At 36.5% G+C, this 22,418-nt stretch overlaps 1 protein-coding gene across 1 annotated transcript; it reads right to left on the minus strand.

Moving 5' to 3' along the window:
• Window positions 1–237: 237 nt before the first annotated feature.
• On the minus strand, window positions 238–21,272 carry LOC143539181 (mediator of RNA polymerase II transcription subunit 23-like). The gene is made up of 21 exons (XM_077032573.1): window positions 21,073–21,272; window positions 20,923–20,966; window positions 14,828–14,927; window positions 13,875–14,717; window positions 11,043–11,277; window positions 10,745–10,962; window positions 9,761–9,968; window positions 8,604–8,881; window positions 8,428–8,511; window positions 7,891–7,985; window positions 7,543–7,705; window positions 6,614–6,859; window positions 5,459–5,629; window positions 5,039–5,155; window positions 4,830–4,955; window positions 4,603–4,751; window positions 3,659–3,899; window positions 2,473–3,103; window positions 1,418–1,599; window positions 1,160–1,263; window positions 238–519 (listed from the first exon to the last, which is right to left on the minus strand). Exons 1-21 carry the CDS (start codon window positions 21,214–21,216, stop codon window positions 321–323), a joined length of 4,578 nt encoding a protein of 1,525 aa, XP_076888688.1. The 5' UTR covers window positions 21,217–21,272; the 3' UTR covers window positions 238–320.
• Between the last annotated feature and the right edge of the window lie 1,146 nt (window positions 21,273–22,418).

Genomic DNA, 22,418 nt, shown 5'->3' on the forward strand with positions numbered 1-22,418 from the left:
TTTAGTAATCTTCAAGGAGCAACGCTTCGATTCTCCTCGAGCAAAGTCTCTATGTTATAATCCAGCTTCCACTATCTTCATCTTTATCCTCTCGGTGTAAAGTTGCACTTTATGTGATTCTTTCTTACTTATTAGTAAGTTATTGGTGGGGCATGTGAGTTTTCACTGACAGGTACCCAAAAAACTCCAATTTATAGACCAATCCCAATTCAAAAAAAAAAAAAACTTGGCTAAAAATATACAATTTGGTTAAATTTATCATGAAAAACCTAGTTCATCTATAGGAATCCTATAAGATATATGAAACTATGAACCTCAAGTTAGGACGGGTTTCGAGAGAGTCTAGGATTAGTCGCAGCAAAAACAGCACTTGTGTCGGGTTTCAAGTGAGAAAGAAGAGGTTGAATATCCGAACGCATGCTTTCAATGGCTTTACCGCATAAAGCCAACACACCGGGTCTCGGTTTTGAATTGGGCTGTACCGGCCCGCCCTGACCTTCATAATGCACCACATGGTGGCTGAAAAGGTGAAAAGTAATATCAATAATAGACATTGTAAGCAAAACACCATTCAAATGAACGACTTATAAATTATAAATAAACGGAAATGAATATGTAAACTAGTGTTACTAACAACTTATAAGTTATGATATAAACCTAAATGAATATGTAAACAAATGTATGAACGGTGTTTTTATGTTTGGTATAAACGAACGTAAATGAACAAGCGAGACACGTTTTTATGGTTTGTTACTTTAATTTAAAATAAACAAAAGGTTCTGTTCATGTCTGTTCGTTTGTTAAATAAACGAACGGTGCGAAATTCAACTAAAAAACATCTTTTAGCACACATTGAAACGGGTCGGGTTTGGTTAGCTTGCAAATGCTTTTTTGATAACTGTTTTAGTTTTTTCTTAAAAAAATTTAACTCGTGTTTATGTTTGCGAAAACAAAGTGGTTACAAAAATATTCAAAATGTTTGAGAAAAAAACATTTAGAAGGTTGTATGCATTCAAAATTGACTCCGGGTGACGTTCAACAGGTTCCCATAGGCCATCTGACTCATTGGCCAGTTTAGAATGCAACCCATCGACCCGTTCATAACTAAATGGGTCTGATCAAGAAACTTAGTTATATGATTGGTTAAGTGTAGTCTTACAGGAAGTCAATAAGATCTGTTATGTCGGATGCTTCAACAGGAGTTGAAGGTTTAGCATTCTTCCCGAACACGTCCACCATCATGCTTAAAAGCAGTTCAAGAGTCTGCAAATAATTAATTAAAATGTAAGTCCGCCGCGAGATCTAAACAGTTCGGTTTTTGCAGTTTGGTGGCTTAATGGTTTGGTCTGGTTGGAACTTGGAACCAGCCGTTTAACTTTTGGTGTTATATACAATAAAAAATACAATTTTGGAATACCTTAATAAAGAGACCATGAGCATTTGCCAATATTGGAAGCAAAGGCCCGATTATACGAAAGACGATTCTAAGCATTGAGACGGATGAAACGGGCCTTAGTTGGTGTATGAGGAGATGTGTATTGTCCAACCACTGCTGGGGAAGATTCCAGAAGAATGCATGGATTAGGGCCACCACATTTCCTGCATTATTACAATAATTATGCAAAGCAAAAGTAGACGAAAACCTCATAAATCAGTTAACATGGATCTGGTAATGCGTATAGGTGGAATTTTAGACCCCTCTAATCATTAGGAGATCAAAACTCAAAAGTCAACCTAAGTGTATTCGAAGACCATAAATAATTAGTTCTAAAATAAAAAATTAGAATGTTTTCAATATAATAAGCTTTTAAGGGTAATATGCCCGAAATAGGAACAAGCTTTACGTTTTCCCCCAATTAATTTAAGCAGCCAACCTTAAAGCAGTCGCAAAACTATAACGAACTTATAACTTATTACAGTTTTAGCAACCAACCTCAGTCCTCATGTAAATTAATGGCACGCCACATGGCTTCAATGCATACAATAAAATGACAAATAAAAAACAGAAAAATGACCTTTTGAACATGTCTTTTGCTGCTACAAGATTGTAAGTCGGTTGTCAAAATCATGAAAAAGTAAAGTTTGTTTTAACTTTTGAGTTGTTTGCCCTTTTTTATTCACATTTATAGCATTAGTTATTTATAAGAAAAAAAAGGTTATTGTGGGTCCCCGACCCGTATTAAAACTACTCGTTTCATCTGTTTAACAAACCACGTGTACTGCTAATTTTACTCCTCTAGTTATGATTACAAGTATATTTACTTCAGTACAAATAAATATAATGAATAAAATGATTTAGGATGTTTTATGCTTTAAAAACACACTTATCAACTTTCTACCCAACCCATTTGACCAATTTCCCTTTTAAGACTTTTTTTTTAAAAAAAACCACGTTTGACACTCTAGAGGCAAAGCATAACCCGTAAACTCAATAAAGAAACAAAATAGGCAAGATAAATGAGTAAAACTTACCAAGGGCGGTTGAGGTATGATCTTGAGCAGCCAATGTTGGATCCGACAAAGAATATCCAACAACCGACTGTAATTCATTATCTTTAATTACACACGACACCTCCTCATAAAGTTTAATGTGGAACTCAACAGGAAGTTGAGCCAATAAGAGGCCACAAGCTTGTATCACCAAAACAAAGTTTTTGCGGTCAAACCCTGTGGTCAAAGGGTTTGACCCACAACCCACAGAAGAACTGTTGCTTTCAGAACATGAATCTGAACTGCGCATAGAAACACGATTCGGTTGGCCTTTAACTGCTTTTACAATTATCTGTACAAATGCTGATATAATTTGTTTTGTGGTTATCGGGAGGGATAATATTTCTATAACTGCAGTTTCAAGAATCAGTTGTGTGTATGTTCCGGGATCTTGTGTTTGATAGAATGCCTTTTGAGGTTCAAAAGCATTTGTTGATCCTGATTGGTTAGTTGCAAGGTTGAAATTACTATTTTGCCCCTCGCCTTTTGAGTTATGTAAAGGAGGGATGACATTATTCACAAGATTTAGTAAAAGAGATGTAAAGTACTCGGGTGGTGGGAATGTGGCGTCTGGTGAGTTGATGCGTTCTTGAAATGTCTTGGAAAATGGTATCTGAAGAGAAAAAATAAGTGAAAATTAGTAGTAATTACAATTATTTTAATATTTAATGAGTCAAATTGTAAGTATCAAAAAGGAAAACGGAGGTTAAATTGGTTAAACGGGTCAAAAGTCACCAAAAGTATATTTTTAAAGCAGAAAACCTCCTAAAAAGAAATCTAATATTAGGACTTTTCAGAATGTAACAAAAATTGGCCGTTTTGCGTTTAAATTTTGTAATACATTATTATAACCCTGGACTCTTTAGAATGTAACGAAATGTCCTCTTTTGCATCTAAATTCCAGATAATTATGTGTGAATTCAGAAAAAATCTATTTTGGTTTCTTGGACAAGGGTCCATCATTTTACTCAAAATTCAGATTATTATTGAGAATATGTGAACCATGAAACCATATTTGACAGACTATATATTCAAAACAATTAACGATAGGACCTGGGCCATTTCAACCTGCATAAAAATGACCTGATTTAACTTGTAACCTTCCCACCCGTGACCCACAATCTTTAAGATTAGGGTATGAAGAAATCTGAAATAGGATAAACCTTACCTTCTTTACATCGAGTACATTCAGTATTCGGAAAATGAGTTTTGCAGGAAGATGTCCATAGAAATACGCAAGAATATCATGCACGAATGTAAAATGCAAAGGGTAATAACGAAGAAAAGATGAATATAACTGAAGAATTCTGTCAGCTGCTTCTGTGGCATTGTTTTCAATAAGTCGGTAAACGATTAAGGGGATCACGGGAAGTAAACGTGCTGCAATATCGTCAAAATATGTCGGGTACCTGAAAAAACAAATTTATATAGCATCAGAAACAGGTAATAAATGCTAGTTACATAACCTTCTAAAATAATAGTTAAACCAATCCTTCAAATATTAAATGGATTTAGCAACAACACAGTCAACACAGATTACTAGGTCTGTAAACGAACCAAACGCTCATTGAACAGTTCGGCAGGTACTCGTTTATTTAATAAACATATGAATATGAGCAAATACTTTGGTTCATTTGGTTAAACAAATGAGCATGAACACGTCTTTTTCGTTCATTTATGCCCGTGAATGTTTGTCTATGTTCATTCTTTTAAATTTGCTTATCTTCATTCGTTTCAGTTCCTTTATGTCCGTTTGTTCATTTACGTTAGTATATTCATTTAGATTTTTTAGGCCCATTATTAATCTAGTTTTGTTAGCCTTTAGGCCCAACACACATTGTTCATATTTACTTTCAATTAACTCGGTCATGTTCGTACATATATGTTCGTTTATGCTTTGTTCATTTACATTCATTAACAGTTCATTTATATCGTTAACGAGCAATCATAAATGAACACAAACAACCAAAAACCATTCATTTAGTCGTTCGCTTCAATCGCTTGTTCGGTTAAAGTTAAAAGAACAGACACAAAAAATACTCTGCTTGTGTTCGTTCAGTTCGTTTACAGGCCTATTGATTATAAATTTTTTATTAAAATAAGCATGCATACTTTTGATTCCATGACAAATGAGCACCAAGAGCCTTCTGCAAGTCAACACGTTTAAAAACTCCAGTTTGAAGCCAATGGTCAGGATTGCCTTGGTTAGCAATGTAGAAACTTATCCTCTGTTGAAGCTCTTTCCGTTCAAGTAAATTAGCCTAAAAGATAAATAAAACAAATATAAATAAAAAAGGAGGATGTACATATTATAAGCACAGCTATGTTTTTTAACCTACCACAATACGCAACGCATAAGGATCATCATCACGGTCAGTTAGGGCTAAAAGTAAAATATCCAGAGGCAGTAACTCGTGGATCCAAATAAATTGTGCAAGATTTTCACACGTATTTGATATAACATCCTATGAGATATAAAACGATTAGTCAAAGTCAAAAAAATGAAAAAAAGTTTTTAAAAAGGACCGCAAATTAGTCAAAGTCAAACCTGCATGGAATATGGATGTTGTTGTAGCTCCTGCTGAATATTATACAGAATGATATCCACCATGGTATATATATTTGAAGTCACTTCCTCAGGAGAAAATTCTTTAAGCACACGTCCCTGTAAGAGAGAGATTATGAGTCGGTTGAGAGAGATAATGATAACATGACAAAAATGGCCTAACTATGTATGTGGTTTCATTTATATCAATTCCAGCCAAAAACATGTTGGATGACAAAAATGCCCTTAACTGTTTTGGAAAGACAGCAAATTTAGTCTCTGACATGTTTGACGCCTCTTGAGGGGTATTTTTGACGTTTCAAAGTTAAGGGCACTTTCGTTATTCAACATGCTACGAGATAAAACACAACCCAAAACGACTCATTCAAACATTAAACAAAGAAGAAAGACGATTATGTTTACCAGATTTCCTGTGTTAATATCCTCCGGGTGCCCGCGCATCAGAACCCATGCTCCAGCACATAGATATAGTCTGTGTTGAGGAAAACTGTGACTTATATAAGTCATTACATAAGTGGGGTCATCTGGTGGTGAGAGCAGTTGTCTACACTGATGGATCACAGTTGCTTCCGCCTGTAAATGACAATTATACTCTTATTAGTTACAACTATCTAAAAAAATCAAATGCGCAATACCTTAAATTTGATAAAAGAAAACATGTAGGTAGCGAGGGCATCTCCAATGTATGCACCAAATTTGGTCAAACGAAAGCATCTTTTTTAATTCAGTTCAGTTAACATTTAATGAATTTCTAGACATACTATTTTGAATATATAACTTTCCTTATTGTAAAATACTTTTTACTTTATATTGAAATAACTAGAATCAGGATCATTTCAGAACTTCCAAATAATTTAAGAGCTTTAAAAACTCTTAACAGTTAACAGCCAATCATTATATTTATTTATTTATTTTATATGTTTAATATTATTTGAAAGTGGTTTTGTCATTTATAAGTAATTTGGTTATTACACATAAATAATTGTGAATACATATATGTAATCACATTATTACATATGATAAATGACAAAACTACCCTCAAATAATGTTATATATATAAAATATGTAAATAAATACATAGATAAAATGACTGTTAATTAGAAGTTCTTGAATTTTATGGAGTTCTGAAGAGATCCAAACCCTATAATAATAACAAAGTACACAATTATTTTAAGATATTTAAGCACCTTTAATTTTCTATTTACTTACATCTAGATAGCAGTTTTAATTGAATAATACAAAAGCGAGTTTCATAATCAATAATAGAGTTATTTTAAAAATCTCAATGCGATTGCTTTAATAATAAATTTAGTACAAATTAACTTTTAGTTTCTCATGTCGAGTATTTAGCAATTATATAACTACGCAATTATAAAGGGTATAAAACTAAAAAAAACATGATTCTAAAAGAGTTAAACTGAGACTTGCAAAAAGTTGATGCGATGAATAATTTCACACCAAACTTAGTGTCTTCATACAGATAGGTACAGCTATATATGGTTTTTTTTTGTGGATTGTAATAACGATCACGATAACGATAACATAGTAATGACTGACCTGCTTCCATGCTTGGATTGCAAGGGGGCGCTTATCTGTCTTCCCAATCAAGGCATCACGAAGAACAGGTGGAAAGTAAAAGAGGGTCTTGTGGGACCATGTATGTGTGCTATTAGCCAATATTTGTTCAAGCATAGCTTGAAGATACAAGAGGTGTCCAGCATCAGAAATTCCACGAGTTTTAATAATAATAGCAAGAGTCATTACGGTTATACGATTCAATGTTTCTGTGAACTCAGTAGGTCCCTGTTTCAAATTTAAACAAGCGCAAATGAGGTGACTGATAAATAGGGGCAACTCGAGAGGGTTATCCGGTTGAGCAACGGGTCAACATGGGTTTGAGTCAAAACATGTAACTTTTGGCGTCTGCACTGATGAAATAATATGAGTTTACAAAACTTGGTGTTTAAAATACACTTTGATTGACTTTCAACCTTGACCCATTAGAACAAAACTGGTATTTTTAGTGTAAACTAATAGAATAAAATGATTTTAGGAGGTTTTATGCATTAGAATACACTTTGATAGACTTTCAACCCATCTGACCTAAAAGACCCATTTGACCCATTAGAACGGGACCTGGTAATTTTGTGTACACTGAGGAAATAATATGATTTTAGGAGGTTTTATGCATTAAAATACACTTTGGTTGACTTTAACCTGTTTTACCTGAACGACCCATTTCACCCATTTATATAGAACTGGTATTTTTTAGTGTACCCTGATGGAATAATATGTTTTCAACAGATTTTGTGCATTAAAATACACTTTGGTTGACTTTCAAAAAGTTTTATCTGAGCGTCTCATTTGACCTGTTTCCTTTTAAGCATTTTTTGCTCATAACCATTTTGACCCATTACAAAAACCATATCAACCCATAATTGAGGGAGAAAAATGTACTTCCAATAACTAAATAGTAAATATCTAACCTTCGTGTCCTTCCTCACAAAAAAGAATTCTCTGAACGACAAAATAAGATTCATGCACAAGTTTTCAGCCAATCGAAATGCGCGATGTTCTCCACGTTTGCCTTTTAATGTGGACAGAATTTTGGTAACATCATACATCAATGTTTTCTTCTTCCCATGGTATCTACAGTAGTACCAAAACCATATAAGTGAATATATAATTGATAGTCTACTATAACCGTTTTATTAATCCATTTGTGACATTAATGTGGTTGGTATATACATGAGGCTATTTCTTTCTATAGTCGTTAATCTAGTAATCTGGCAACCTAATATACAAAATGATTTGTTTAGGTCACTAATAATTACCTGTATAATGGAAATAGCCTGTAGTTGAGAATTTCAAGCACTAAAATTATAGGTCCAGGTTTATTAAAAATTTCAGGATTCTTCTGATGCAGATGCTGCAAAGTTGAAGTAAATAAAGAAAAACAAATTATTATAGATTAGCAAAAAGAAGTGCAGGTATCGGGGAAAAAAAGCTATGGAATCTGGCTGAATTTGTACACATGTCTTGTGACTTTATTTTTCAGACTTGCATGATTAAATCCTTTTTAACTTTTAAAACTTACCAATAACATCCCTGGGTTTATTTATAACAAAAAAAAGAAAGTCCTGTTAGCTGCTGCCTTATGTGAAATTAGCAAAAAGGTTCTTTTAAATATAATTAAGTCCCTTAAACTGGATTCTTTCATTAAGTTTTGAAAGCCCAAGGATTTAATCATAGAAAAATAAAGTCCAATGACTTAAACTACAAATTCAACAAAAGTCAATAAAGTTTTTTGAAGCACACATAAGAACAAATAGTTGAATATAGTTTCAAGATTCATGTGTTGCAGGTCTTACACTTAAAAGTGAACGGAACAATGAATGAGGTTGAATAAGCAACAACCTAGTATACGTTTCCACCATAGCAATGTTAGGTGCATGCTGCAATATTAAAACATAGATTTGTAAAACTATCTTGTACATATAGATCATAGCTAAGATCTTTCTTAAAGCATATTATTCATAGTGCTTACCACTCCAGAAAACATACTATCTTCCATCTCGAAAGCCAATTTCAGACACAAATTAATTGAAAATCCTGATAACAGTGATATTGGCACCGGATTAACCTCCCGCCTAACAGTAATTGTCTGGTTAGCCTGTGGATTTGGTTCAGGTAATTCCGTGTATCCATCACATGTTAGCCACGACATCACCATCTCACAGGCGGGTTGTGACATGGTGTAAGAAACAACCCAAAACATCCCAATTGATTTGTCATCCAAATTCATATAATCCATCATGTATTCACCTGAAAATAACAGTAACAGTTGAACAAAGATCTGCAGCATGCAGACTGAATAGGATATGCACACAGTTTGTGTGTGTGTGGGGGGGGGGGTTCAGAAAGGTAATTGTTTCATTATTAAAATTGCTCTTTAGGCCGCCCGAGTTTGTAATTCATTGTGTTCATAACAAATCTAGCCAAAAACATGCCCAGTGACAAAATTACCCTTGAAATTTTTGAAAACACAATAATACCCTTGTATCAGGCTATCAATAAGCAATGATCTCATACGTTAAAATTTTATAAAGGAGGTCAAAAAGGTAATTGCTTTATTAAGACCACTCATTAAAATTGCTTTATAGGCCACCAGGGTATTTATTTCGTTGTGTTTATACCAAATCTTGCCAACAACATGCCTAATGATGAGAATACACTAAAATTTTAAGAAAGGCAATAATACCCTTGCATCAGGCTATCAATAAGCAATGATCTCGTACATTAAAGTTTAATAAAAAATCAGGGCTTTTCTTATTTGATGATATTCCGACATGTTTTTAGCCTAAATTGGTATAAATGAAACCAGATATGTCCTATAAAGTAGTTTCGATATATGAATGGCCTTCAATAAAAAAAATATAAAGTAAATAAAGTGGTATACTGGGGGTGGTCTCCAGATACATTATTTAGTGTGTCAAATATGATTACAAAACACTATATTATTGGCTTATTACAATAATATTCTAAGATTCTTTTAGTAACATGACTTAGGAGGTTTTACTCATTAAGCATACATTTTGGTTGAATTTTGACCATTTCTCATTTGGCCCATTAGATATAAAATGCAACCCGAATCGACCCATTAATAAGTAAATGGGTAAAAGTGCCACCTGTACTACAGTATACCTTTCCTTACTTGCCTCCACCATTCATCTATTTGTTTTCCTTTGATAAGCTGCTCACTATTTAAATATTCTCTGACTGATGAGTTCAGCGCCCATATGCGAAGGGTCTGACAACTGCATATAAAATCAAGTAGGATGCTTTGGGGATTATTAGAATCCGGGCTTCTAGCTTCTTTATGAAATGATAAAAGTTTTCTTACTATCTCCACCTGCATATGTAACTGGATTTTCAGTTGAATGCATATATTTAAATAAATTACATCCGAACCTAGTAATGTATAATATATGAGGGCGTGTTTGGACTGGTGTGCATTTTGAAAGTGATTATGTGATTTGAATAATCAGAAACAATCAAATTCAATAGGCAAATCCAAATACACGATGGCTATTAGGCTTGTAACGAACCGAACGAACACAAACAGGGCATGTTCATGTTCGTTCGTTTAAGTTTAACCGAACAACAATTGAACACAAACAATTAAACAATGTTTTCTTGTTTGTGTCCGTACGGTAAGAAAAAGAACATGTTCATGATTGTTTATGTTCGTTTGATAACAATATAAATGAGCGCTTCAGAAATGCAAACAAATGAACATAACTGAGCTAAAGCCTTATACCAGTAATAAGTAAACCTGAACAACAATGCTTGGGGGTCTAAAAAGTTATTAAACTAGACTAAATTGTAACATGCCTAAAAAAATTAAATGAATATATTAGCAAACTAAACTAAACTAAACAAACGTAAACTAATAGGCATAAATGAGTGTGAATGAACGTACATAAACAAACTTAAATGAACGAACATTCATGTTTGTTCATTTAACTAAATGAACAAAAACGTTTTTCCATGTTCGTTCGTTTATTAAATAAACGAACTTCCCGCCGAACAGTTGACGTTCAGTTCGTTTACAGACCCTGCTAGTTATAGATTGAATCACGTAATTGAAATGCAACTAGATTTGTAGTTAATTAAATATAAAATAACCTTTCTTGAGTCTGTGGTTAAAGCACCCACTAAAAGCTCGACCCGAATAATCTGTGTAAACAACCATGTGACATGATTTGTTCTGAGAACTTGGTGATCTTTTTCAGATAAGCATAAAACCAATTTGTCAACAAAATCAACAAAATCCATGCAACCACTTTTCACAAGGAAAAAGAACACATCTGAAAAGATGAGCCAATCTTGCCAACAATTCACATCTGCAATAAGTATTGAAGAAAAAAAAGAACATTTAAAATCATACAAAATTTTAACTTAGATATAATAATTGTAAGCTTACCTGAATTTGTAAGCTTCAAGAGTTCAACAACTCGTTCAATGGTTGCCTCACAAAACATATCAGAACTAAAAACAGCACCTGGTGTTGATCCTTGTGGATTGGGGCGGTTACATGGTGCCTCCATAAGCACACGCCGCCACCAATCTGGTGATGGTGTATTTTTTAAGGCGTGCCTAAGACAGCGGATTGCTCTCTCCCAATCAAGACTTCCTCTTTGAATTGAAAACGCAATGTCCTACATGCATAAAGTATTAAGTATGTATTTAATACTTAAAAGGTCTATGTTAAACAGAGTACTTTTGAATATGGGCAAAAAGAATTCCGGCTGATCCGTAAACACTTTTGGTCCCTTTTTCTTGAATTCTATAAATAATTAATGCAGAAATCCCATCTACCAAGTAGCAACGTACTTTCAAATGGTCGTCTAAATATTCTCGGGCTGATGAGGACAGCAACCATATACGTACTTTACTTTCCAAACTAGTTACTAGACCATTGCCATACCTTTAACTAAGGTGTTGGGACATAAAAGGTATACTTACCAAATTGGACCATTTTGGAAAGTATGATGCTATGTAATTTACTCATCATTAATATTTTATATTCAGTTATGATTATATCATATCATTAAAAGACTGATCTAATGTCTTGAATAAAGCAATCTAAGAAGTTGTAAGCTGCTAGATCATGTATTAGCGCAATATGTAGGCTTCAAGGTCAATTTAGAAGTGGCTATCCTTTCTATATGTGCATGACCCTCTATGATGTACATACATACAACTAGACATAGTAAGTTATTACTTCATTTGGTTCATGTTACACGCGTACCGGATAAAAGTTTTGATCGAGTGAGAGATCTACCCCCAACACTACCGCCCACCTTGATTTTTAAATGTGTGCATCAAGAGCGTATAATGTGTTGATGTGTTCGTCGCCACATGGTTTCAAAATGCCCGGCGATTTTTGATCCAAAAGGCTAATGCGATGTGAAATGTGTGATATTCACACATCACGTATGTGGGGCGTTTGTTATTAAAAAGATACTAAAATATTATTTATAGATGAAATTTTAATTTGTAACTTTCAAACACAAACACTAAAAAATAAGAGACTAATATAAACAAATTAAACAAAAAGCTACAGAGCCTATAGACCACCAAATAACTTTTATGTATAACCAAACTAAGTCCTAAAATATTATTTATAGATGAAATTTTAATTTTTAACTTTCAAACACAAACACTAAAAAATAAGAGACTAATATAAACAAATTAAACAAAAAGCTACAGAGCCTATAGACCACCAAATAACTTTTATGTATAACCAAAATAAGTCCTTAACTTTATGTGTACAAGTAGTCTATGCATAAGGTACAAATAATCTATGCAAGAACTCGCTTTAACTCAGAATGTGTGCATCAGACCGCATCACATGCATCACCCAGGAGAGCGCATCATCCTCGCACCATGAAATTGCAGTGAATCGCCCCAACTAATGCGATCTCATCAGCGCATCGTGTGCGTCACACATTATGCGCTCCTGATGCGCGTATTTAAAACCAAGTATCACATGATGCGTGTGTGATGCCATCAGATGCGTGATATTGAACTCTATGCAATTGACCGGAATTTGAACAAATTAGACTGTCAATTGCAATGGGTGAGTTTTTCAAATCTGATTGTACAAATAGACCGCATAAGATACCCTCATCATCTGTGGTCAGATTTGTTCAATCAGATTTGAAAACCTCACCCATTGCAATCGATGATCTAAATTGTTCGAATATTGGTTACTTCATAAGGCGCCTCATCAGACTGCATAACATGCGCGTCAAACAAAGACCTACAACCACTTATGTATTTCTTGAGAATTAAACTTCTCGTAGAAGAAGGATTAGCTAACTGTAAGTATTGTTTGGATGTACTAAGAGATTCAAGAGTGATTGAATCAAAGAATAGTGATGCTCTGGTAATATCACATGTTGAGTTAAAAGTAGATGAAGGGGACCTTCTTGAAGATCTAGAGAAGTATAGGCCTGTTGGGAAACTAAACTATCTTACCATTACTCATTCTCACATTGCATTTTCAATAAGTAGGAAGTCGTTGCCCAATGAAGTGTGGACGTGGCATCCTATATCAAAATTCAAATACAAGGCTATGAGACACACTACTTGTCAGCTCATTTGGCTTCATGATCTACTTGGTGAGATTGGATTTACACAACCTAAGCCAATGAACTTATGTGTAATAAGGAGCCATTTATTCACATTGCAAAAAAATCTCGTATTCCATGAAAAAACACACACATAGAAGTCGATTATCACTACACTTAGGAAAAGCTTGAAGATGGAACAATCGTAGCCCCTCATAACAAAAAGCAATTAACTAATTTCTTCATTAAAGCTTTACCCGAAAGAAGAACTTATCATATTCATAACAAGTTGGGCATGATCAATATCTATGCTAAAGCAGTCGAGCTTGTAGAAAATGCTAGATTATGTATTAGCCTAACATGTAGCCCAATGGGCCTCAGGGTTTTGTTCAAAGAGGTCCCCCCTTCTATATACATACCCCCTCTATAATGTCAATATATAAACGAATACATACTGTTAGTTATTACTTCATTTCACTTTTGTCTCTCATTACATCAGCTTGCATATACACTTTTGTCACTTTCGACCCATTTGACCAGTTCCGTTTTCAACTTAACTTTTAAAGTTACATATTTAACCCATCAGAGGTCAAGTATGGCCCATTTCCAATTGCCACGTCTAATCAGAAAAACATAAATGAAGCCCAAAAAGTTTTAAATTTATCAGGAAATGTGATTACCTCGCCATGCAGCGGTTCTCCGAGCACACTGGGGTATGTAATAGGTGAGTATCTTAGTTGAGTATTTGATTCACTTATTGTATTGACTGCAACATGAGTAAGAAGGCGTTGATTCCCAAATGTAGGGCAATGAAGATGTTGATCCAACATTTGCATGTGCAGAGCCATCATATCTCGTCTCCTATGAACCTCAAAAATGAGTGTAAATAGTGAAATGTCATCAGGCAAATTTTCCATAAAATGCAGTCCACTTCTCAATAGTTCATAAAATGGCACACGGCATTTGTTATCCTCCACTAACATCCTAACAACACTTAAACACTTGTGTAGCCATTCAGATAACGCCCAATCCCGTTTATACAGTTTCATTCCATCCACCTCATCACTCCCTTGTTGACATGGATTCCAGTTTATCAACCAGCTCAGAGCATGTTTGAAAATATCAGCATAAGTACTTGGCTTTAAGTTTGATTCCATAGCAGAAATAATTATCTGGCAAGACAACTTACGCAGACTGCTTATAACAGTAGATGATTGGTCATTTGCTAACACCATAGAAGATTCAAGATTTGGAGACTGAATATTAGAGTAATTAGGACCCCCCGCTGATGCGGCTGAGGTATCCGACTGTGGTGAAGTTGTAGAAAAGATATTTACAGACGTTTCTGCAGAGGTGACAGAAGAAAGAAGATATGGTATAAACGAATCCCAGGTAATGCACCCAATACTGTACAGACTGCATATAGCAAAGAGAACAAACTTTGATCTTGGTCCATGATTACTACACTGGATGACCAGAGACACTAGTACTGACTCAACCACGGTATATAACTGCTCATGATCCTGAAAAGAGTAACCACAAACATTAAACAATAACTGTTTATGGTTACAACATTTAAAAAGGATAAAAGACCATGACGCAAGCAGGTTACTTTTTGTAGTTAATAACTTACAAGAAACTGATTCCGAAGCTGTTCAAAATCTGGAATAAATTGTGCATCAGGCGGAGGAATGTCTATATTAAGAGCTGTAACGCGCTTTTGTGTCTTGTTCCTGTAATTGGTATTAATAGTGCCAATAAGATTCAGATTGGACCGTACTATTTTTAGATAACCATCAACCAATTAAAACTGTGATAGCTAACTTCGTTTATGATGGCTAACCAACTAGGCGACTAAGTAGCTCAGAAAGGTAAAATCATGAAAACCCCAAATATCTAACTTCTGATAACCTAAATTTGACGTTAAGCAATCTAAACTATATTGATTCATTGCTACATGTTTGAATTTTGCATCTTTCATAAATTTCGCACACAATTTGTTTTGAATTACGACCCTATGTGATCATCATCTAAACCCAACTCTCGCCGAACTGTGTGCACTGTTTGGTGGGAAGTTCTTTTCTGTTCGTTCGTTTGATACACGACCGAGCATGAACACAGAATGTCGTTTGATTAACCAAATGAACGAAGTCAACGAACACATGAACGGAGGCCATGTCCGTTCAATTGTGTTTGTGAACGTTCGATAATGTGTTCATTTACGTCCGTTTTCTTAGCCGATACATATTTTAGGGATTTATTTGTATAGTATATTGTTAATGTTTATCTTTAATATTGGTCCATATCTATTCCTATTTTAGAGGTAGGGTTTACATTGTATTACTCCCTATTTAAAGGGCTATTGTTTATTGAATAGATCATCAGAAAATATTAATCATCATACGCTTTTATGGTATCAGAGCTTCGGTTCTGAATACCCTACCTCTCCTCTCTCCCTTTGCTGTAAACCTTCCCTTCCCTTTTATTTTTTTCCGATTGATTAAATCATTCGGTCAGCCATGACCAAAACCGATGGTGATACATCCGATCCCAAATCCCCCAAATTGACAACCCTACATCCTGCTTACTCGGTCTCAAATGTTCAGACCAAGATCCGGACTTTGGACGGATCTAAAGTAACATACTCTTCCTGGGTAAAACTCTTCAAGTTTCATGCCATCGCCTACAAGGTGTTACATCATCTCGATGATACTCCGGCCCCATCCGAAACCGATCCAGCCTTAGAAGCATGGAAAGAGTTGGATGCGCTTGTTTCCCAATGGATATATAGTACAATATCTGATGACCTTCTCTCGGATGTTCTTGATACCGAGGCCACAGCCCGCAAAACCTGGCTCAAGCTTGAAAAGATTTTTCTGAGTAATAAACAAGCAAAAGCGGCTGCTCTTGAAACCCGTTTTGTAAACCTTACACTTGCAGCCTGCAGCTCCGTTGACGATTATTGTCAACAACTTAAGGAGCTTGCAAATCAGTTAGTAGATGTGGATCAGCCTGTAACAGAAAAACGCCTTGTCCTTCAACTTGTTCCTGGCTTATCTCCCGAGTTTGATACCACCGCCTCCCTCATTAATTCCCAGAATGCCGATTGGGACTTGGCCCGAACAATGCTTGCTGATGAAGTTATCCGCCAAGAGGCTCGCAAGCAGCAGTCAACTTCTGTTTTAGTGACACCAGCCGCACCATCTGCCACAACCCAGAACGATCAGCAGCAATCACAACAGTCCCAACAGAATTTTCGAGGCCAGCATACACGCGGACGTGGACGAGGACAGCAAAATTACAGAGGACGTGGGGGCCGGGGCAGAGGGAACCGCAACTTTCAGTCAGGCTCTACCAATTGGGCCTTCCAAAACAACTCCTACCCGTAATGGGCCTGGTGGAATACTCCACCCTGCCCCTACCCGACCCAAACTTCATGGCGACCCAACCAGCAATCTCCATACCCGCCCAACACCAGCCAACACCCATCCGCAAACTTCACTGGTTATACATCCCCTGGCCCATATGGCAGCCCTCAATAAAGTGGCTTTGATGCTTTGAATCCTTCGGCCCTAAGTGCTGCATTTAATGCCATGCAATTCAATTATACTGATCCAAATTCCTACATGGATACTGGTGCTGAGCAACATGTCACTGATACCAAAGGTACGATTCAACACCCTAGTTCTTTTCCTGTACATACTAAATTACTTGTTGGCAATGGCAATGTTTTACCAATCGAAGGATCCGGTACGGGTTTTCTACCCATTAACAACCGAACCTATATCTTACCCGATATTCTTTATAGTCCACAAATCATTAAAAAGCTTTTGTCTGTTCGTAAATTTACTCGTGACAATAATGTTTCAATTGAATTTGATCCTTTTGGTTTTTCTTTGAAGGACCTCAACACGGGACGCCTCCTATCCCGCCACAATAGCACGGGCAACCTCTATCCGGTCACACCACCAACACTACCGCCTCAAGCTTGCTCCATTACATCCACTTCTCTACCATGGCATGATCGACTTGGACACCCCGGCGCTCAAGTCTTAGATCTAATTAGTCGTCGTTTTAATTTTTCATGTAATAAAAGTCATGGTTCTAATTTTTGCAATTCTTGTCATTTGTCTAATAGTAAACGTTTGCCATTCTATGAATCGAATTCCTTTACTTTTACACCATTTGACATTATACATTGTGATTTGTAGACTTCACCAATACCCAGTAAAACAGGCTATAAATATTACATGGTGTTAATTGATAATTTTTCAAATTTTATTTGGGTATACCCTTTGAAATACAAATCCGACACCTTCCCCACCTTTGTCAAATTTCACAGAATGATTGCCACACAATTTAATCGTCACATCAAAACTTTCCAATGTGACTTTGGGGGGGGTGAATTTGATAACCATGCTTTTAAAAACTTTGCCACACAGCACGGCCTATTGTTTCGTTTCTCTTGCCCCCAAACATCATCCCAAAACGGACGTTCGGAGCGGATGATTCGTCGCCTAAACGACATCATTCGAGCTGTTCTTATCCATGCCCACCTGCCTCCCATATTTTGGGTTGAAGCCTTACACACCGCAGCCTATCTTCATAACATCCTACCCACCAAACGACTCAATTTTTTCACCCCTACCTTTGCATTATACCTTCGCCACCCCACCTACGACCACCTACGCGTTTTTGGCTGCGCGTGCTACCCCAACTCATCCGCCACCCAACCTCATAAACTTCATTCCCGTGCCATTCGTTGCATTTTTCTAGGATATCCACCAGACTTTCGTGGATATCGGTGCTTTGATCCCACCACCGGCAAAGTCACTATCTCTCGCCATGTTACCTTTGATGAGCATACCTTTCCATACACCATTCCCACACCTCATGCAACCTACAACTTTCTTGATGACTCTTCACCACCCGGTTTCACATTCAACGGACCCATCTCTCTACCCAAACCTGCACTACCTAAGCCCACCCCACACTCGATCACACCCTTTCCTATTACCTATACCCGCCGCCCAAGCCAACATGTCCCAGCAGCCACGGGTGCTCCAACAGCTCCTACGGCTGCTCCCACCCCATCGGCACCCACATCAGCGTCTGCCCCCACCAATATTCATCCCATGACCACTCGGTCAAAATCCCGAACCACCCTTCTTTCAACCGCAATCTCCCCTGTACCACCTTCCTACTCTAAAGCCTTTAATAACCCTAAATGGTTACATGCCATGCAAACGGAATTTAGTGCGTTACAGGTTAATGATACTTGGGAGTTGGTTCCACGTCCGGTGGACAAGCCGGTTATACGTTGCATGTGGTTATTCCGCCACAAATTCAAATCCGATGGTTCCCTTGAAAGGTATAAGGCACGGTTGGTAGTGAACGGGAAATCTCAGACGGTTGGCATTGATTGTGATGATACTTTCAGTCCGGTTGTTAAACCGGCTACCATTCGCACGGTTTTATCTGTTGCAACTTCCCGGTCTTGGCACATTCATCAGCTTGATGTTAAAAACGCATTTCTCCATGGGAATTTGAATGAAACTGTATATATGCATCAACCACCGGGTTTCGTGGATAAACATAATCCTACATTTGTTTGCAGGTTGAAGAAGTCATTGTATGGTCTGAAACAGGCCCCCCGTGTGTGGTACACTCGGTTTGCCACATTTATTATTGCACAGGGATTTCGAAGCAGTGCGTGTGATAATTCGCTATTCATTTACAGCCGGGGTCCTAATACTGCATAACTATTACTTTATGTCGATGATATTGTTCTCACAGCCTCTTCAGACTCACTTTTGCAGGAGATTATTCGCACACTCTCACGAGAGTTTGCTATGACTGATCTAGGACAGTTGCATCATTTTCTGGGAATTAAGGTTACTCGAAATTCCCGCGGTCTCTTCTTGGATCAGACCCACTACGCCCGAGATATCATCTCTCGCGCTTCCATGGCTGATTGCAAGCCATGTTCTACCCCAGTAGACCTCTCTTCGAAATTAAGTGCCACAGATGGGTCGTTATTTTCCGATCCAACTTTATACAGAAGTCTTGCTGGCGCATTGCAGTACCTCACTTTTACACGTCCAGATATATCTTATGCCGTACAGCAGGTCTGCTTATTCATGCACGAGCCGCGTGACCCACATTACGCTTTCTTAAAGCGTATACTTCGGTATTTACAGGGAACTCTGGACTATGGACTTCGGATTATCAAATCCGGGTCACATTCTTTGGTTGCTTATTCGGATGCAGATTTGGGTGGTTGTCCAGATTCCCGACGTTCGACCAGCGGGTAATGTGTATTTCTTGGGGATAATTTAATTTCCTGGTCGTCCAAACGTCAACCAACAGTTTCCCGTTCTAGTGCAGAAGCTGAGTATCGCGGTGTTGCTAATGCTGTGGCAGAGGCTACATGGATTCGGAATTTGTTACTTGAGCTTCACATACCTCTTCGACAGGCTTCAGTTGTGTATTGTGATAATATTTCCGCTGTGTACTTATCTGATAATCCAGTTCAGCACCAACGTACTAAACATATAGAAATTGACATTCACTTCGTTCGAGAAAAGGTTCGAGTTGGTGATATCCGCGTCCTTCATGTGCCTTCGTCTCTTCAGTACGCTGATATAGTTACTAAAGGACTCTCCAGGCAACTTTTCCAGTCTTTTCGTTCCAGTTTAAGCGTCTGTCCCATAAACGCTCAAACTGCGGGGGAGTCTTAGCCGATACATATTTTAGGGATTTATTTGTATAGTATATTGTTAATGTTTATCTTTAATATTGGTCCATATCTATTCCTATTTTAGAGGTAGGGTTTACATTGTATTACTCCCTATTTAAAGGGCTATTGTTTATTGAATAGATCATCAGAAAATATTAATCATCATACGCTTTTACGTTTATGTTCATTAATGTTTGCTTGTTTATGTTGCATTAAAGGTCTTTAATATCTAACTTGCCTAATCTTATCATATAGATTTAAGCAAAACTATTAACTATAATACAAAAATGTATATGAGTATTATGTGATTAGTTCATATGTAATTAACGTATCAACACGATCGCTAAAATAGAACACCAACACAAACTTCGTAGCCGAACCAAACCGTTGAAACCGACCATTCTCAGTTAGCCAAATAAAAAAATAACACTGTCTGTGTTCATTTTCGTTCGTTAGCCGTTAACGAACAAGTTCGTTTCCTTACTGAACTAACACTAACAAGTAACAACAAATTTCATTCGGTCCATTTACATCCCTAAGTACAGCATAACCTAATTACACTCCTAACAAACACTTCTATCCATCAAAACATACACAACTTAACAAACTAAACATGGAGGCTCTCAAATCGACTCATCCGCCTTACTCAACGAACACGAACTATAAACTACATTCCGTTTACTCGTTTACAGCCCTAAGTACAGCATAACCTAATTGGCTAATTACACTCCTAACAAACACTTCTATCCTTCAATACATACACAACTTAATAATAAATTAATCAAAACAGAGTATTAATAATATCATCCACTTACGGAAGCTCGCAAATCGACTCATCCACCTTACCAAACAAACACGAACAATAAACTTCATTTCGTTATTACTCGTTTACATCCCTAAGTACAGCATAACCTAATTACACTCATATCAAACACTTCTATCCATCAAAAAACTTAATAATAAACTTAATAATAATATCATCCACTTACGGAGGCTCTCGAACCGACTCGTCCGCCTTACCGCGTCCGTTTATCTGCAAACATTCCAATCCAACACAAAACCAAACGTCAAAACCTAACACTCTACCACAAATGTATAATCAATAATTTAATACATATATAATATAATTATATACGTACACCGAGATATAGATTAAACAGGTCAACAATCGCAGGTCTGGCCGGATGAAATTGAGAGATTCTAGAAGCAGCTGACCGGAATTGGCTCCGATCACCGGTTTCCGACGCCGTTGTAACGCCGCCGGTTGCCGGAATTCTGAACATTATGGAGTCGTAATCGCCGTTGCCGGTGGTGGTTGATGACGGTTACAGAATCAATTGCTTTGGGGTTTTGGATTATTATTATTGTGTTATGATTATTATTATTGTTATGATTTATGATATGATGAAGTGATGATGGTGTGTTGTAATAAGCTGCTTTCATATCATGTGTCTTTGATATATTTGAGTATTTGATTTTGTTATATTTGCAAAGTTAATATTTTATTATTTTTTGTTTTATTTGGTAGAGTATTTAAATATTTGTAATTATTATTTTATTATTTGTTATTTTTATATTATTACTATTATTATATTATTTTATGTGTGTGTGTTAAGCATGAGGTTGTCTTCACATGACACATATGGCGGTTTTGAATATAATGACAAAATTTTATTTTTATGTATTTGATATTATTTGAATTTTTTTATAATTACGTATTTCTTATACTTAGGTCATCGCACTCTATAAAGTTAGAGAGTCCCAATGCTTTATTCTGACAATACTATGTTGTCTTAACCGGATCAGAGTTTGGCTTGGGCATTCCCCGAGATACCACTTGACAGTTGTTGTGCCAATAAGAGAACTCTCTGGCGTAACACACGTGGGACGAAAACCCAGTGATTTTGTTATTTGCAAAGTTATGTTTTTGTTATTTTTTAATACTTTTTGTTTTTATGTATTGTATTTTTTTTTAAACGTGATTTTCTTGTATTTAGGCTAACGCGCTCTTTAAATTTTGAGATTATGATGTCCCGCTCTGGGCAGACTACGTTGTCTTAACCGGGCCCGCACTGGATTTAGAGTTTGGCTTAAGCGTAGGAAACTATATCGTTGGCTGTCACTTGACAGTCTCTGTGCCGCTATAAGAGCATAACTATTTGGCGTAAAAATGGTGGGACGAAACCCGAGTGGGCTCGGAATCCAAACTGACAACCTTATATAATGCTTAGCTCAAATCTTTCATTGTTAATATCCGTTAAAAAAATATGAGATTGAATTTGGATCTCCACCAAACAATCCAAGCGTTCCTCTCGTTTGACCACAAAGTAGGGATACTTTTTGTTTTTATATTATTAAAGTGTTTTATTATTTTTGTTATTTATTAATATCTTTTTTCTTTTTTTTTGGTGGGGGGGGGGGGGGGGGTCGTCTAAACATGAGGTTGATTTTTTCACAATTCACATGATAGATATAGAGGTTTTTG

The sequence above is a fragment of the Bidens hawaiensis genome, unplaced genomic scaffold (assembly GCF_021521415.1).
Source record: "Bidens hawaiensis isolate Kalapana, Puna unplaced genomic scaffold, B.hawaiensis_p1.1 tig00011819_1, whole genome shotgun sequence".
In the NCBI taxonomy this organism is placed as follows: Eukaryota; Viridiplantae; Streptophyta; class Magnoliopsida; order Asterales; family Asteraceae; genus Bidens; species Bidens hawaiensis.